The sequence below is a fragment of the Chlamydotis macqueenii genome, chromosome 5, assembly GCF_036417535.1.
Source record: "Chlamydotis macqueenii isolate bChlMac1 chromosome 5, bChlMac1.mat, whole genome shotgun sequence".
NCBI classification, from domain to species: Eukaryota; Metazoa; Chordata; class Aves; order Otidiformes; family Otididae; genus Chlamydotis; species Chlamydotis macqueenii.
This window is the reverse complement of record NC_141560.1, coordinates 24,212,040-24,229,961: the sequence shown is the minus strand read 5'-3', so window position 1 is coordinate 24,229,961 and position 17,922 is coordinate 24,212,040. Positions and strand designations below refer to the sequence as shown.

The window sequence follows — 17,922 nt, the reverse complement described above, 5'->3', positions numbered from 1 at the left end:
CTCAGGAGTGCTTGCCTGTTTGAGGCTCTTCTCTTGGCTAATTTCTATCCATGTAGCACCACAGAGTCCAGAGTTCTGGTCCTTAACCCAGGGAGTGTAAGAGTCCAGACACTGAATATGTACAGGCTTTTGTATGTTAACACAGCATAGTTTTTTTGAAGTGAGGATAAGCTATGCAGATATCTCCATAGCAAGTTTGTGCCTGTGGTGTTCTAGGATTTCTTGATCAGAGAAATTTTAAATCTTTGTTTATTTTTTCTTGTAGCTCTTTAGGAGCCACAGGGCAGTCACCAACAGTTCACAGCAACTTGCTTAATTTTTTTTGCATCTCTCTCCTAGTAGTTAAGTGAGCTTATAGGAATAATTGAGAAATGACAGTGGTGGTACAGAATTCCCCGCTGTGGCTAGCAGAGATGGACATGGAGGTTGTTACACTTTGGTATCTGTTTTGTATGGGATTTATGCAAATATAACAGCATGATACCAAACACACACTGTGTTTTATGCACAAAGGCTTTTACAGCAGAGTGGGCCTGTGGTAGACTTGGTTTTTCTCACTGTCCTCCAATTAAATGTTCTCTTTTGCATGCTTATCCGATCTATAGTCATCGCAAAGTTGTTGCTGTCATTTCTGTACACACTCCTGGTTCTGCTCTCTCCCTCTGTCATCATGTCAGACTCTTCCATGCTCTCCTTTCTGCTCCCCACTGTCTTTTGGTAGTTTATCTCCCATGGCTGAAAGTAATTGTGGTATTTGTACCGTATGCAGGATTGATGTATGATATTTTTCCTTGTGTCTGGCAGGTTGTTTATAAGAATAACGACATTCGTCTGGAGCTGTCTCGCTTGGCACGGATTGGAGATACTAAGATGAAGATCTACGGGGAAGTTAAATTCGTGTGTGAGAATGTGGCTACACTGGATCCCATCAGCTTTGAGACACCTGAAGCCTACATTAGTCTGCCTAAATGGAATACCAAAAGGATGGGCTCCATCTCATTTGACTTCCGAACCACTGAACCAAATGGACTGATCCTTTTCACCCACGGCAAGCCTCAAGAGAGAAAAGATGTCAGGAGCCAGAAAAATACGAAGGTGGACTTTTTTGCAGTTGAACTTCTAGATGGGAACCTCTACTTGCTGCTGGACATGGGCTCTGGGACAATTAAAGTGAAGGCCACCCAGAAGAAAGCTAATGATGGAGAGTGGTATCATGTGGATATTCAACGAGACGGAAGATCAGGTAGAGTGAGGACTTTTTCTTAAGTAGATTCATCATTCAAATCTAGATCTAGGGTTGTGTATTAGTTCTCAGAACCTTCAAAACCTGGCAGATATGAGTCACATTCTTACAAAAACTTAGTGTTACTCCAGTGATATTCATCCAGCAAAGCAAAGATGTGAATGGCTAGGTTTTCATTAAATGTTTAGTGTGAACTTCAGATAGCACATTGCAGAGGCAGTCTATTAACATTTTATTCACAATTTTCAGATATTCTGGACTTATCTTTGCAATTGCATACATAATTATAGTGATAACTTCTTTGTAGGGTGTGATAAGGTTTAAGATTATTCAGAACCATTATTATTTCATCCTTGGTTTGAGAAATTCTCACTGATGTACTTTGGTTTCTTTTCAAAAAGGAACTTAGTAGAAACCAAATGAGAATTTATTGCTGTGACCTAATATTACCATTTTCTTCAGGATCTTGTGTCTTTGTAAAGAATAGGTTTGGATCTTGTCATGAGGAAAATAAAATTAATGGGTACAACCACTGACAAAATTATGGTAACAAATCAACATTTGCATCCTCTTCTGTTTCCTTTAGCATCTTGCAGTTTTCAGTTATGTTTGTTTACTTTCAACTTGGATGCCAGATTCTAGTCTAAATATCTGAGTCAGCATTCAGTGGATGTTCCTTTTTTTTCCTTGCAGCTTTTCATTTTCAAAAATGTGTTTTAGTTTATTTCTAATAATATACCTACCATGCAATTACCAAGAGGTATTTTATTTGTTTCTAGTGCTGGATGTCAAGGTAACATACTCATGATGTACTCTGAAATTGTGGAAGGAAACAAAATAATAAAATACTGTCATTTCATTTTGAGAATATGTGAACAATGATACTTGAATTCTTCCTGAACTGTTGCTATCTCAAAGCCTGGCCATATATCCCCTCAAAGGGAATTTTGCTTACATTTGCAAGCGGATTTGGGATTTGTCTGGCGACCTAACACATGATAGTGTTAGGTCCCTAATTTTATGTTTCCAGTTGCAGAATGCTCTTAGTAGAAAGAATACAGTGCTAGAATTTGCCTCCCTTGAGTTTTCAGAAGTGCTGACTTTTAGATACCATGCAAAGCCTAGCTGTTTGAACAGGTCTTTGCCTGAAGCTAGTTTTTTCTTTGATGAGTGAGCAGTTTCTTTGTATTTGGCATGGTGCTCTACTAGGACTTAATATGTGTGGTTATATATTGCTATCTCCTCAAGACATTGATTTTCTAACATTTTATAAAGGAAGCCATAAATAAATAAATGGAGCTTTGATTTCTTTGGAATTGCTAAAATTTAATTAACTTCCAAGGATAAACTCAATTAGTCGCATTCAGTACTGCCTCCAGTTTTGCTTGCTTGCTTGAGGACTGCCTGGTCCCTGGAGAGGCAGCTGCAGAAGGAGGAAAAACAGAAATGACACTGAGCTCTTTGCTAAGAAAGTTTGTAAAAACCAAGGAAGAAGGACACACATTCATTTGGACTAAGAAGGTGTGACAGACAGCATTGCTGTTTGGTGGATGAGACTGTAGGACTGACTTGTTTGTGGCTTGGCAGGGAGGTTTGTGATGGCCTGGACACTGATTAGACATGACACATTTTGAATTAAAAGCACTTTGCTCAACAGGAATTAACAGATTTCTATGTTCTTGTCTTCTCTTTTTCTTTCTGTCTTTCTTTTTTTTTAAGTAAATTTTCTGCTGACAAGAAGTAGCGGGTTAAAGGTCCGAGTGACTGATGTCTCCCCAGATAACCACGATACTGGCATTGATTTCTTCACACCATACCTTTAGCAAGCATCAACCCGTTTTACCCAGTGGTACTTTTGTAGGTGTGAGAAGGAAGTTCAGAATTCCTTCTTCTTTAGTCCTTGGTTTTAATCTGATGTGCAGACCAGAGAACGGTTACACCTTGAAGATTTTATTTATTTACTTTAAAATCTGGATGCCTGTCATCTAGTAACTGAACTGAAATAATGTATTTACTTAATGTAGGCCACAAAATAGCCATTTGGGTTTAATGAGCTAGGGACCTTGAGGTTCTGGTTCTCATTACTAAAGCAGCCAGGCCTTTATTAGGTGTCATCTCTACCCTTCTTGTTCCCATTTCTGAAACAGTCCAAAACTTTAGGCTCTGCTGAGCTTATAAAATAGCCTAAAAATCCAGATATTCACTACTGCGAAGTACTAAGGCAGGAGCACAAATGCTGGAGAAGCACGTCAGTCGAGTTCAAATAACCTCTAGCACCTCTAGTCCCCTTAGGCTCTGTGGATGCTCTGGTCTGTGTTGCCTGCCAGAGCAACAAAAGCTGTTTGTGCTCTGACACAAACTGACAGCGTGGACATGGACACCTAGCGTCCTGTAACCTTTGTGTCCTTGGCAAAAGCTCCCACAAAGGGTCCACAAAACCTGTCACAGTTTCTAGCTGCAGAACGTTGAGCACGTTATACAAGACAATGTTTTTGACTGGTCAGCAGCTACAAAACACACATACTGTCCCACCCACTCAGACACTAAAAATCTTACTGAAAGGTTTGGTCTACGGTTGTATCAGTGCACTGCTTTGTATACCAGCTCTGCCCTCAGTAACTGGGGATTTTTGGTCTGTCTGTTCTCTAGCCCTGCAAAAAGTGCCTGAGGGATTGGAAAAGAGATGCTTAGGTGCTTCTGATTTCTCAAGATGTGATCTGGCCTACCTAATCATTGTTGCAGACATGGAATTTGGAAAAAAAAAACCAAAAAAAAACCCCAAACAAACAAAAAACCAACCAACCAGGCAAACAAAAAAAAAAAACCACGAAAACCCCCAGGTGTCACTCATGTGACTACTTCTCCACTGGGACAATTCAGAATTTCGCCATCTCAGCAGCTTGGTTTTAAAAGTGCTGCACATCCAAGCTAGTAGCATTTCCTTACAGGAATAGTTGCAGACTACAAAACGCTGGCAGAAAGCTTAGGCTCTTGTCTAACCTATTTCCTTTCATCCTCTCACACTCTTTCTCCAGGTTTACACTTCTCCTTGGTATCCAGCATTTCTTCTCTTTTGGAGAGTTTTACTTACCTTTGTGGCTCTTGCAGGGGTTTTTTTCTCTATAGTAGCAGCTGTCTGGAGCTCAGCCCTCCAATATTTTGGTCTTTCTAGTCTTTTAAGTAATATGTACTCCACATGCTGCCTTTGAGCAGCAGTAGCAGTGGAGATGCTGGAAGGGAGACTGTGATCCTGGGGCTCTGTGACACTCTGCCTTTATGACTCTAGGTGTCTTGTCACATCTTCTCTTTTCTTACCTTGTAAAAGGGAAAACGTCTGTGATGCTGCAGCTTGTTTTTACAAAATGATTCATCAAATAACCCTGGTTCTCTTTGAGCCTTTAATTTGTAACGCCTCTGTTGCTTCTGGCACTCTACTGCTTCTGACACAATTTCTAAATTATTACTGAACATCACACACATGAAATACCTTGTCTTTGTGTCATATGTGCTGTTCTCTAAGACACCTATTAAAACTGAAGAGAGAGCGTGTGTACGTGACTGCACTTTCTCAGAGACACCAAATAGAGCTAACCCTATTAACTAAATTCTGCATACAGGGGTGTATGATAAAAATGCCGTGATGTGGAATAAATCTTAAGGCTTGGACAGCTCTATCTTAATGACAAGGCAATTGGATGCAATGATTTATAGCGAGGGACAGTGGATTGCTGATTTTCAGCTGAGTGTCTGGTGGGCAGATGTCCCTATCACAAAAGCTGCTGAATGCTGTTTTGATGAGTACACTGCTCTGGGATATGAGACCTGCATTATATTCCCTCTTCTTTGGGTGCACTGTCAGACCTTAAACAAGTCACTTTGTTTCTCTGCAACTCTTTCAGGAGTTCTGGTTATACTTCTGTATTATATGTTCTGATTATTTTATGGACTCGGACAATTTCTTGAATTATATGGTAGTGGCCTCAGTGCAGTATGCCTACATCTTGCTTGGAGAATATGGAAGCTACTACGGTTTTAATCATAACTGTTCTTCAGAGATCACCTGTATATTTCTCTACCTCAATTCTCCTATTTGTAAAATAGAAGTAAGAATACTTAACTTTCTTTGTAAAACCGTGATATAATTTATATTGGAACAGGCCTCTGGAGTTTTCTAGTGCAAACTCTGCTGAAGTCTAGGTTTTCTTCAGGGCTGTGTCCAGTTTTGTTTTGAGTACCTTCAAGGATGATGATTCCAAAACCTTTGAGGTCCCTGTTCCCATGTTTAACCACCCTCATGGTGTAAAAAAATGTTCTTTCTATAGAGTTGGCGTTTCCCTTGCTGCAGCTGTGATCACTGTCTCTTTTCATGGCAAGTGTACACTGCTGAATTATGTTCAAGTTGTTGTCCACCATATCCCCAAGTCCTTTGCTGCAGAATTACTCCTTAGCCCAGTTGGTCTCCTTGGCTGTACTTATATGTGAGGTTATTCTGCCCTAGGTGTAAGACTTTCTATTTATTGTTGGTTTTTTACATCAGACATTTCTATCAGTCCTTTGCTCCACCTTGTAAAGATTTCACTGAATGGTAGCTCTTCCTTCTTCCAGTGCATCAACCATTCTCCCCAATTTGATGTAATCTAGAAACTTGATGAGGGTCTATTTAGTCCCATCATCCAGGTCTAGCTTTGGAGATACTGATGAGGTGTTTTCTGTAAGAGCTATGTAGTGTGAATTAATTCTCTTTAACTTATATTTTTTTTTCCTCTCCAGTTTGATAGCATCAAACTCCTGTGTGTTCTCAGTAAGCCTTTGCTTTGCTGGACGAATACCATTGAATGATGCCAAGTCTTTACTAGTTATTAGTTAGCCATTGTGTTGCTGTGCTTGTGGCCTTATAATGAAAGTTGGGGTACAGACACATGACGATCCAGTTGCTGCATGACAGCACTTATGGCCTGTGGTTCGAGAAGAGGGGGAGATATATGGGAGACACTGACTCTGCGAGAGGAGTGCACTTGAGTGGGGAAGAATCTTCACTCTCCTGCACTGGACTTAAAACCTCAATCAGTTATTGGAAAAACATCAGCTAAACTGAGGCTATAAGTGAAAGTGTTGATTGATATCTCCTTATCCTAATCTTTTAGGTACTATATCAGTAAACAGCAGACGCACTCCGTTCACCGCTAGTGGGGAGAGTGAGATCCTCGATCTGGAAGGTGACATGTACCTGGGTGGGCTGCCGGAGAACCGAGCAGGGCTCATCCTTCCCACAGAGCTCTGGACAGCAATGTTGAACTATGGCTACGTCGGCTGCATCCGAGACTTGTTCATCGATGGACGAAGCAAGAACATCCGGCAGCTGGCAGAGGCACAGAATGCAGCTGGAGTCAAGTCCTCCTGCTCCCGCCTCAGCACCAAGCAGTGCGACAGCTACCCATGCAAAAATAATGCAGTCTGCAAGGATGGATGGAACCGCTTCATTTGTGACTGCACTGGCACTGGCTATTGGGGTAGAACGTGTGAGCGAGGTAAGCTGAGTTTTCTAACCTCACTTAGAGCTGAAGGTGTGCAGGAGAACTAGAACAAAATCCAGTGTTTCTATGAGACTTTCCCCACTCTTGTTGGTCTTTCTGATGCTAAGTTCCAGTCCTCACACTAGGAAAGCTTTATTCTCTGATGGTTTCCTTCTAGTCTTTTCCACCTTCATTTGATGAGCCTTCTTCATCTGTCACTTCACTCCCTAAGCCTTCTGAAGTCCTTGTCTTCAGGTTCCAGGGTTTCTTTGGCTGAATATTGTTTTCTTCTAAGGCAGAAAATGCTGCTACATGTAAGAAGTCTCAGACAGATTACTGGAAACAGTACCAGGTGTGAACTTGAATTATTGAGATTTTTCTTGCATGGGACAGATGATATATCCCAGTTCCACTTCCTCTTTTTTGCATGGCAGGATTTCCGTGGTAGTTGCTTATGGGTAAAGCCAGCTAATGGGACAGTGTTAACAGCAACATGTGTCCAAATTCACCTCTGATAAGGTAAATCCAAAGGAGGTGGTGGGAGATTCTCTGCATCTTACTCTTGCTCACTCTGACTGGTGATCTAAAGACATCTGATTGGAGATACGAGGCACAGGTAATGCTGGTACAGGCAGGCAAAACCTATGTGTTCTAGGCCACATGGAAAGAAATTTACTAATGTAAGACTCTCAGCTATAAATTTCTCAAACACCAGGTGGTTCCATTAATTGTTGGTGTCCTTGTTATGCTAGTGCCACCCTCAGAATGGGATAGGGGAGTGATTTAAAAAAAAAAAAAAAAAAAGATGGGGCTAAGATCACTTAGAAAAGAAAAGACTTCCTAAAGGATGTTTTCTTGTATTGAAACGAATTTTCTGTTAATATTTGGCCATTAGCACTGCATTCTGACTGAACTGCACTCATAGTACACCCAAGAATTCACTATAACCTATTAGCAGAGCCTTAGGCTTTCCATCCATTCTTTCTATTACCTTACTTGGCACCGTGGCCTAATGGTTATAGTGTGCATCTTAGAATTGGAAATTTGGATATTTTTGAGCTTCTGTCATTAATATTTGAGAAGCTCCTTTCCCAACCAGTGTCTCCCATGTGTTTTTTGGTATTGATCATAGTGCCATACACTTATGAGAAAGAACGTGAAAGTTAGATTCTGTGCAGAAAATATTAAGCAGACTTGAGATTTGTAATTCATTCACTCCCCAGAGGATTTTCTATTTTGCAGGAAGATTTTGTTAATGACCAGAATTCTTCCTGTAGACAGGGTGGGGGTTTTAGGTTTTACAGCACAATACCTATGATCATTCATAAAGCTTCTCACAGCCAGCAATTAGTAGCATGCTGCCCTAAGCAGCAATAGTAGTTAATTTTCAGTGGTCCTTAAAACAGCTGAAGCATCAACACTTCCATCCATGCTGTGAGGACATTGGTGAATATGAGAGATTCATGGGCATTGGCTATGCCAATACCAGCTCAGCAGTTCTGTGTTATGCACTACATTGGATTAGAAGATTCTGGAAAACATCAGAGATTTTCTCAGCCACAGCCTTGGGAATTGTTTTGGCCGATTGTTGTGTGATTAGGTTTTGGACAGACATGATAAAAAGAAGTGCTACCATAAATACATTGTTCCACCACAAAATTGCAGCTATGCTTGCCCTTCATCTTTATTTAGTATTAGGGTTGAACAGCTCTGTGATTCAGGATTTTCTGAACTGTCTCATGTTCATCGCCTGGCCCTAGCTCGCAGAAGAAAATCCAAAGCTAACCAATGACATAAAGGCTTCATCCCATGTACCTTTAGATACCTATGGTATTGCCTTTTACTCCTTTTATTGTCAGTGAAAAAAAATCAGTTAAGGGCATGCAACCATTTTATTTTAGGGGAAATTAGTCTCAAGTCTGGCCTGAGATCCATAAATTGTCGAGGCTCTGACCAGCATCAGTATCAATAAGGTAGATATGTGTATGAATGCGTGTCTACTTGAGGTCCTAATAAATATATGTTAGAATCAGAGCGTATATAAGATTAACAAAACAATGATGATGTAGTTCAGGACCACATAAAAGATGTACACAGGTAAAAGAGGTCCTAATCCTGAGAAACTAATTTTGTCTGTAACTGGAAACCACAGACCTCTTATGAATTTAGGCCCAGTGTCTGACAAAATGTGGCTTTTGTGCCTGCTGTTCCTTGGCAACGTAAGAAGCAGCTCACAGGGAATAAATGTTTGTGGACTGGATACATGAAAAAAGTTTTGCAGATTGAAGTGTATTTGACTCCACAACATTTAGTGTGGTGTTATACAGCAGCCTCATACTGCCCTGGTACAGCTACTTGATGTCAGGCAACTGCATTTGTGCACAGTCATTCTGCCTTCATGAACAAAAGCATTGCAGGCTAGCAGTGATACTGTTCATTCTCATGGTCTGACACCCAGGGATTATTGCTGACTTCAGCTGGCCTGTGATCCAGATACTCCTGGAAGGAGAGAAGTTGAGATGGAGGCTGGGAAGGGAACCGAAGTGAGAGATGCTGTCGTGCCGCAGGGATGCTTCTGCATAGTGACCAGAGAGCTGCCAAAGGACCAGGGGAGCCAGGCGTGGGCATAGGGGAAGGAATAAGAAGGAGCAGGCTTACTTTTTCAATGAGACAGTTACTGACCCACTTTTCTGGTCTGCCATCTGTTATCTGAGAAGGGCTGTCTCACTTTATTCAGTTCTTAGACTTTTGTCCTGTTAAAAGAAATGAGTGTAACTCTTGGAAAGAGTTTGCAGCCCAAGTAAAGGGTTAAGAGGCAGAGGAGCCTGGAATAAAGAATCTTCTGTTCCTGTTGGCTACCAGGAAAATCACTCTTTATCACAAAGCAAAGCACATAGTTAACATTTAGTTAAGGTACTAAAAATACAAAAGCCGTTATGTGCAACTCCAAGGAGAGAAGCAGATGATTCATTTGTTGCTGATGGTAAAGTCTATCTCCCACTTCCCAGGTACAGCATTTCTACATTTATTGTGCTGTATTCCTCATACATTTTATACTTTACCATGTGAAGGACTGTTACATGTCTAAAAGGGAATTGAAAAGGAAATTGTGTCATAGTTAGAAGAGAGGTTTGGGTTCTTTTTATTCATGGTGAAACAATACAAATACGTGGTATTTGGTATGTCACCTGTACCTAAAGACTGTAGCAGTTTGTCCTGTCAGTGAAGTAATACCTCTGTATATTCAGCAAGTTATACTAGATGCAACATAGATTTTGGTTGCAGAGATCTGCTCACGCGGTGCTTCTGTGCAGATGGAGAAAACTTGCTATGGCTGCAGTTTGATAAGGCAGAGAATGGACAACTGCTGCCAAGTCCTCAAATTCATTCTTGCAATTCCAGTATCTAATTGATCATTTAGTATTGACAGTAATGTAAGCAGATAAAGGTGTTTTCAATCTTAAAGTATCATAGCTTCTAAAGAGTAATGTAGTCCCTCCTTGGGGTAATTGAAATTGCAGAGAAGAGATGGGGTGAGACATGCCAAAGACCTGTTCACGTCTAAGATGCTGTGTCAAGGAGTCGAAAGTGCTAATAGATTGCTCTGGTTCTGTTGGTAACTATGTTTTTCCTGTACTTAGCTCTTTGTGAACTAGCTAGTATTCTTAGGGGGACAAATCCTGAAGACTTCTGTCAGGTATACCTGTATTCAAGTCCTTGCCGTAGAAGGTAGAGTGAAGGGACATTACTGATCCTCAGGCTGAGACAAAGTACTTCAGCTAAACAAGACTCTCTCTAATCTATATAAGCTTCACTTGATCTGCTTGTGAGATTGTGTTTCTCTCCAGCACTCTAGCCGTTGGCAGGACAAAAAAAGGAAGAGGAGATGAAAGCGCAATGGGATTCACAGGCCAGAAGTGCTCAATGCCAGGCTGTGGTGCTGGCAGTTACCTAGATATGGTCCCTATTTCACACCATGCACCAGAGCCTGTGCTGACCCAGTAACATACATGTTATGTTATTTATTTTCTTAAATCCTTGAACTTCCCATTTTCTGTCATCGTTTCATAATGCTTCCCTACTCCCCATCTAACTCAGTGTGACAATCTTGGAAATCACGTGTGAGAAGAGCCTTTTTGAGCCACTGTTAAAATTAAGGAGTTGCCATAAACAAGGCAGCATTTGGATCGATTTCTGAAAGTTTAGAGATTCCGTGCTAGCTCTTGGAGGGAAACGGTGGTATGGCTGTCCACCAAGCTAGGAAACGAGGCTCTGCTGGCTTTGCAAGTGGCATGAACTCAGTTATAGTAGTGTTCTGACCTCCTTCTTTAAATGCCTCAGATAAGTATTCTAAGATTAAAAATAGTAGAGGCCTAGCAATGAGGACCTGTGCTAAATGTCTAAGTTCCCTGTGCAGTCCGTGGAGGGAGGTTGTTGCTTCTCACGAGAAATTCAAAGCAATAATGCAACCTACTTGCCTTCTTTTGTTGATTTGGCTGTCACCTTATATTGTTTATATGGAGATTTTTGGTCTGATAATTCAGTATTGCTGAATTATCCAGTTACTCCAGAAGGTAACTGTCTGTGCTGCAGAGGAATTGATAGTGCCAAACCGCCAAGGCTACTGGACTGACATAAAAGAGAATGTCTTGTTTAGGGTGGAGCATAAAGTGAAGAAAACAGAAAAAAAACCCCTAATAGACAGGACACAGTCCTTCCTGCCTGTAAAGCTCTGAGTGCCTTGGTATGTGGTAATGATCTTCTCGCCTCCCTTGCTCCTTAAGCCTTCCTGCACTCCTGTTATAGCTGCTCAGTATGTACAATGGAGAGCAAGATTTAGTCATGCCAGAAAGACCCCTAAACTGAAAGGCTTTTTTTGAGTCCCTCTGAAATGAATGACAGACACAGTGAGTTGGATTTGTGATGGAAATTACAGTCTTGGATTGTGGTGTGTCAGTCATTAGAAAAAAATTCCCAGAAGCTTGGAGCTTGTACTCTTGCTAGTATTTAGTCATTCTTGCATCTTTGAGTTTTAGAAAGAATAGGAATATCAAGAACAGTAGCTGCAGTGCAACCTTTATGTTCTAGAGTACCTTGTTCCAAAAGGTCTGCCTTTTTGCCAGTTAGTTTTAAATAAAGGACATAAAATATCTGAAACCCCAAGAAATACTTCCCAAATGCTTTCTGGTCATCAGACATAGGGCAGTCTTTGGGAGGACTGTCAAAAGGGATCCTCCAATGCAGTGGGTAGCACATTTCTTCCTGTTGCATGTGAACTACATTCTCACACTAAACCCAGTACAAATTAGGGTGAGTTACAAGCCTTGATAGCAAGAAGGGCTGTAAGGCTGTTACGGACATGCAGAAGGGTAGGAAGGGTGAGTTGGTACCGCTAATGTTGAAGGATCTTTAGTGTTTTTAGGTACTTCATGTCTTCTGTACCCTTTGTTTCTAATTAGTTAGTATCGGACATCAGTTGCGGCATCAGGTCATTGCAGCCCCGTTAATTGTACCTAAAGTGTTAGAGGTGGGAGATGGGATCTGGCTTGTGGAGGAGGATGTACTGTTTTGCTGTGATGACAAAGTACCTCCTCACAACCATGGAGTTTTCTGAAAAGGACCCCAAAACTTTGACATTAAAGAAGCAAGAGGAGAGGGATGCGTGTTGTATTCACATTAGCTATTTTCTGTAGCTGCAGTGAAAATGCCGTGGGCTCAAAAAAAAAGTGCATGCAGTCTATTCCGATTCCTTTCTACTGAAACACGGTGAGAGGGACTGCAGAGGGCAACAGCCATGTGTAGGAATGACACAAAGCAAAAGACAACTAAAAATCATATTGGTTTAGGCCAATGAAAATAAAATATTGATGATCACTCTCTTTTTAATGATTCCTCCTACTTAATTGCCTTCACTGGAGTTCTTTTTATTAAGAGGTATATTCTGATAAGATTAGAAAATGCAAGTTGGTATGAGATTGCTGGCCATTTACGACTGAAATAAAAGACCTGAGATTTAGATTTCAAACCTTTGAAGTTAATTGCTCAGAACTGGACATAGCCTGAGTTCTTTCCAGGTAAGAAAAGAAAAGTTTTGTTCCAGTGTTTTGGGAGCTGCACCTCAGTGTTCATTGCAGCAAGACAGATATCCCTCTCCAGTTCTCCTCCAAGGGCTGAAAACAGTGTCCCTTCCTGTTTGGATTTGCTCAAAGATGGGCAATTAACACCCTGAGCAAACCAGGACTTTTCTGTGCTTTGTGGCACACTGTGAACAGCAATGTACCTGCTGTTGGCAATGCTGATGTTGAGCATAGGGCTACACGTTTTATTATCTGCCAAGTACCTTTATGGCAATGTTTGCTAGGAACAGTTTAATGACAACACACATCTGTCCCTTATGTATGCAATAAACGGAGGTGTTGTGAAATTACTGGTAATAAGAAATGCTACAAAATCATTTAGCACACGGTTTAAGTGCTGCATGGTTTGCTGTCTCAAGCACAGATAGCAGCATAGATTTCTTTTTTATTTTATTGAAGATGTTTGATGATGATTACATATTTGAAGATTAGTTTAAAAAAAATCTCAAATGTGTTGATGCTTTTTGGACTCTCCAGACCTCCTGAATCTGCAGTGTAATGCCAGGTAACTGCTGAGAATAGATTTTCTTGTAGAACTGATGGTCCCCAGGAGTGCTGGATGTATGAAGAGAAAAGCCTTTGCTGCAGTGTTTTCATGATTTTAATCCCTGCTGGATCTTGAATACTCAAAGACTTTAGGAAAGTCAAAACATCACAGTAATTTTTATGATTTCATGAGATAATAAGACGTAAGATGTAAGACATCAGAAGATCTGTTCTAGAGCTCATCTGTTCGTGGACTTACTAGTGCCAGATAGGTCCCTATTGTATGATTTCCCAAAATGTCTCCAAACTGCAGAAAAAAAGATTCCATCTGAATTTGGAAAAAGAGTTCACACAGTCCCTTCACACTTATTTTAATTTGTTCCTCACTAATTTTATAGTAAAATCTCCATTGAACATTATCTGAGGTATGTTAGCTTTTACCAAGGGTATTCGTGTGAGAAGTTAATTTTCTCACTTGCCATCAATCCATCTGTAGCACCTGTGGCTGTTCCTTCTACAGCCCAAGCAGCTACTATTGTGACATATGCTGTACACAATTCTTCTACTCAAGAAAGATCATCCTTGGCTTTCTGTGCTTAGCTGTCTCCTATCTCTCTCTGATGACTGACTTTCAGAGTAGAAGGCCACTGTTTGGTGGCATAAGTGCTAGAATATTCTATTGTATTAGGCTTCTATGTATGCTCCATCTTTGCGTCCTTTCCTTGCCTTCCATGGGGTAATTTCTGTTCTAACATCCAAACAATTTCCAAGATGCTCATGAGACGTGCTAGCTCCAGTAAGGACAGTGGAGCCAAGGTGGGACTTGTAAGGGAAGAGAAACAATATGAAGGAATAATTTCAGTTTCTCAGTTCTGTAGGTTTATGTTGTGATCCTTTCCACTCATCGTAACTTTATTGTCCAGATATGTATATGTTCAGTCAAAAGCCCCTTTGAATATATGTTGTTTCCAGGACACATGATGGCATTTGTTGCCTTCTAATGCCTTTGTGATATCCTCAGTATAGAAGAGTGTGCAGTTAATTCTGCAGTCAGGGTGATTACATCTTTTTGGGAAAAGATCATTTCATGATCTTTAGGCTGTTGAACTTTAACTTTGAAGAGTCTCATTGATGTGACAATCTTCAACAGCATCTGCTGAGCAGCTGGAAAATCTTACACTGTGTAAAAATCAACTGATTCTCTCTCCTATATTTTATAATAACATGACTACGATTTTTTTTATCTATGTTCTTTCCTGTTTTTTCGTTCTGTCTCCATCATCATATACTCTTGATATTTAAGGCCACTCCTGCCTTCCATGCTGCATATGAATTTGTTAGTTCTCCAGGTGCTCTTTATCTCATCTAAATATGGTAAATTATGCCACAGAAGAAGATAATTTCTGCCATTTTTCTCTAAACTTCTGTATTTCTAGCTGTTTATTGCTGAGTGTAGCTTTCACAAGGTCCTCCCAGTTCAAGAAACATGATTATCCAAAACTGTATTAGATTTTGTGCTACTGTCAGCTCCTGTAAAGAGCACTTGAACAACAACAAAAAAAGATGTTGATGGCTAGATCAGTAGGAAAATTTGGTTAATGCTTTTCAGCATCTTATACTTTTCTTAGTATAGGCTTCTTCTACAGGACTAAGATTGTAGTGCTGTATTTGTTTATCTGCTGGTTTATATATGTCAGCTCAGAACAATGGCTTCTCCTTAATGCAAGCCACAAAATGCACTGTATCTATAAGTCAAGGCACAATACTGCTCAGATAACCCTCAGATTAAAAGACAGCTTGTTATAGCAGGTCAGTTTTGCATGAATCACGCTGTGTCAGGGGAAGGTAATGTTTACTAAAATTTGGATCATCTGAAGTGGTAAGTCACCATGCAGAAAGGAAATTTTCACCTTCTCACCCTAGCTTTCCCAGGTAACTCCCAGAAAGACATGGCATGTCACATGTATGATCTGGAATGGACTTGCTTACTTTGAGTATGCACCATATGTGTTGTGATCTGTCAGGTGGCTAGAGATGAACTGATGATGCTAGGTGTGGGAGACTTCAGACTGCATGGTATCTTTGAGTCTCTTATTGCTCAGTGACTGATCTCACTCTGTGGCTTCATATCCCTCTACCTTTCCATACACTTGAATCAGACCAGTTTGTGTTTCTGCTGAGACTACCAATTGTCACTACAATTAAAAGGAATATCTTGATGGAAGTTACCAGGATGAAATAGATTCATTTGTCATGAAAAATTATTTCCAATATTTAAAATGACTATATAGACCTTGGAGATTTTATCTGTGAAATTAGCTTTCTCTATCTCTCCGCTTTGCCCGGTCAAAGCCATCAAGCTGAAAGGCAGGCACTGGCACAGTGCATTTTCTGTCTCATTTCTTCTTCTTTATTCATCTCAGGGGGAGAGGAAAGACTTGGAATTCATGATGCTCCCTTAATTGACTCTCTCTCTGTGTGGAGATAGGCAGTCACCCCTTGGACAGTTTGATTGATTGGATGAGGTTATTATGTGATATGGAAAGGATATGCAAAAACACAGCCATCACCACAAGTGTGGAAAGGTGGTGTGTATTGACTCACTCAGATCTGCCTGGTTGGTCTGCCTTCTCTTGTATGCAGCTAATCCACAGAACAGCTCACAGGTGATCCTGGTGAATAATCTCCCCCACTAGGTACTAGACTTCAAGGTATGGCTCTCCAGAGGGAAACTACTCTCACTCACTCTGTTAAAGGGTCTGAGAATGCATAAAGGAAAGATAATTTCATCATCTTTATTTGCTTCCTTACCAGCATCTTTATCATTTTCAGGGAAATCGAGCATGAGGAGGTTAAAATTGGGAGATAAGGTGCAGAAGAGGAATACTGTATCCTGATAAATCAAATCTTAATATGAGTTTCAGAGTGACTACCTGCTTTTGTGATGATTATTGATGGCGAGTAGGTGGATGGGTAAAACATAAAACTCAGGAGATACCCTTCTCATTAATGCAAAAGTTATCCCACTGGACAGACACAGAAGCAGGGAGTATGTACAAGAAAAGCAGCCTCATACTAAGTGCTGTTGGTCTCATCATGCTTCCATTCTTTATGGCCTGCAGCTGTTGACTTCTGAAGTTCTGCCTGTTAAGGCAAGGTCCTCTTGTGGTCGGCTTGGGCCCTTTGGGTAGGGGTTTCCTTTGGGTAGGTTGTTCTTGTGAGCAACTTAGCATTTTTCCATTTCTGAACAAGGAAGAATTGTAATCCTTCATGTTGTGATACTGCTAAAGGGAGCAGAGGACAGGGATGTTTGGAGGGGATTACTGTTGGAAGCTGTATCAAAGCTTCAGAGTTTAGGATTCAAACAGAGTCATGTTGAGTCAGATTTTTAAGTCTGACTACCCCAGTGCCCACAGGCAGCATTTCAAACTGCTGAGAAAATAAAAATATGGTGTTTTCAATAGCGAATTTTTATCCACTACCTTTCATTAAATGAGTAAAAATGGAAAATGACAATTCAGCCCTCAGCTGAAAAGCATGTTAGATTGACAGCTCTGGGAGTCCTAGACTTGTGCTCAGAATGTGAAATACATACAGAGTAGTTATCCTTTATATTCCTTATTCATCTCTTGGAGGAGTATTTGTGTTAAAGATTAGAAGGTAGGTCACTCTTTCTGACCTGACTGGTCTTTGGTAAAGCTGCAAAGTAGAGTGATGAGAGGAAGAACTCTTCTTCTATAGCTCTGATGTCCTCTCTGTTGCTTGTGTGACTGCTGGAGACAAAAAGAGCTGTGAGGCAGCTTAGTGCATCCAGCCCGGGGAACAGAGCAAGAGGTTTTGAGCTGAGCAGAACAAAATGGAGTTTGTGCTGCATGTGTCATCTGCCATGTTAGGACAAGATTTCCCCCTGAACAAATGATTGGCAAAAGGCATATGCTTGTTAAATAGTGAGAAGAAAGCAAGAATACAAAAAAATCTCAAATATTTTTATAATTTTGTTGCTGTTTTTTTTTTAAATCTCTCTGTCATGATTGATTGTGACTGAAGAGAAAAATGAGGTCAAAGGAAACACTCTTGACTTATTAAGTAATTTCAAAATATCTAGAGTCCTTACATTAATCTCAGTGTACAGGATCTGACTCCTAGATGTAGAAGCCTAACGTTTCAGTGCCTAGGCATGGAAGCATCCAATTTTTCACTATTTTGTTACCATCTCACCAATTAAGTTCTCTTCTGTTGCAGTCTGACTCATGTAAACCCCAAAAGTCACTGCTACTCATTTCCACTGGTCAGCCCTCATATCCAGTTTGTGCAAGTCTCCTTTATTCTGCATTTGCATTTGATTGTTCTGTCCTCTTGGAGGATTGACCAGTGCTGAATTTTAGCCTTTCCCTCCCTGTCAAGTGTTACTGGAGGATCATTTAGCACTGCGGACAAAATGTTTGACTCAGAGCTGTGTTTTTAATAATTCCAGCTTTTCTTCTTGTGGAATGCAGGGTTGGTCAGTTGAGGATGTGGATAAAGTAAGGCCCAGGTAATAGTT

The 17,922-nt window shown here is 40.6% G+C and overlaps 1 protein-coding gene across 1 annotated transcript in view; it reads left to right on the top strand.

Moving 5' to 3' along the window:
• The window catches only part of NRXN3 (neurexin 3), a 1,051,320-nt gene that overhangs the window by 324,986 nt on the left and 708,412 nt on the right, over positions 1-17,922 (top strand). Inside the window, exons 8-9 of the mRNA XM_086748180.1 lie at positions 805-1,243; positions 6,388-6,771. Of these exons, the coding sequence (XP_086604306.1) occupies positions 805-1,243; positions 6,388-6,771 (823 nt within the window). The remainder of the gene's footprint in view (positions 1-804; positions 1,244-6,387; positions 6,772-17,922) is intronic.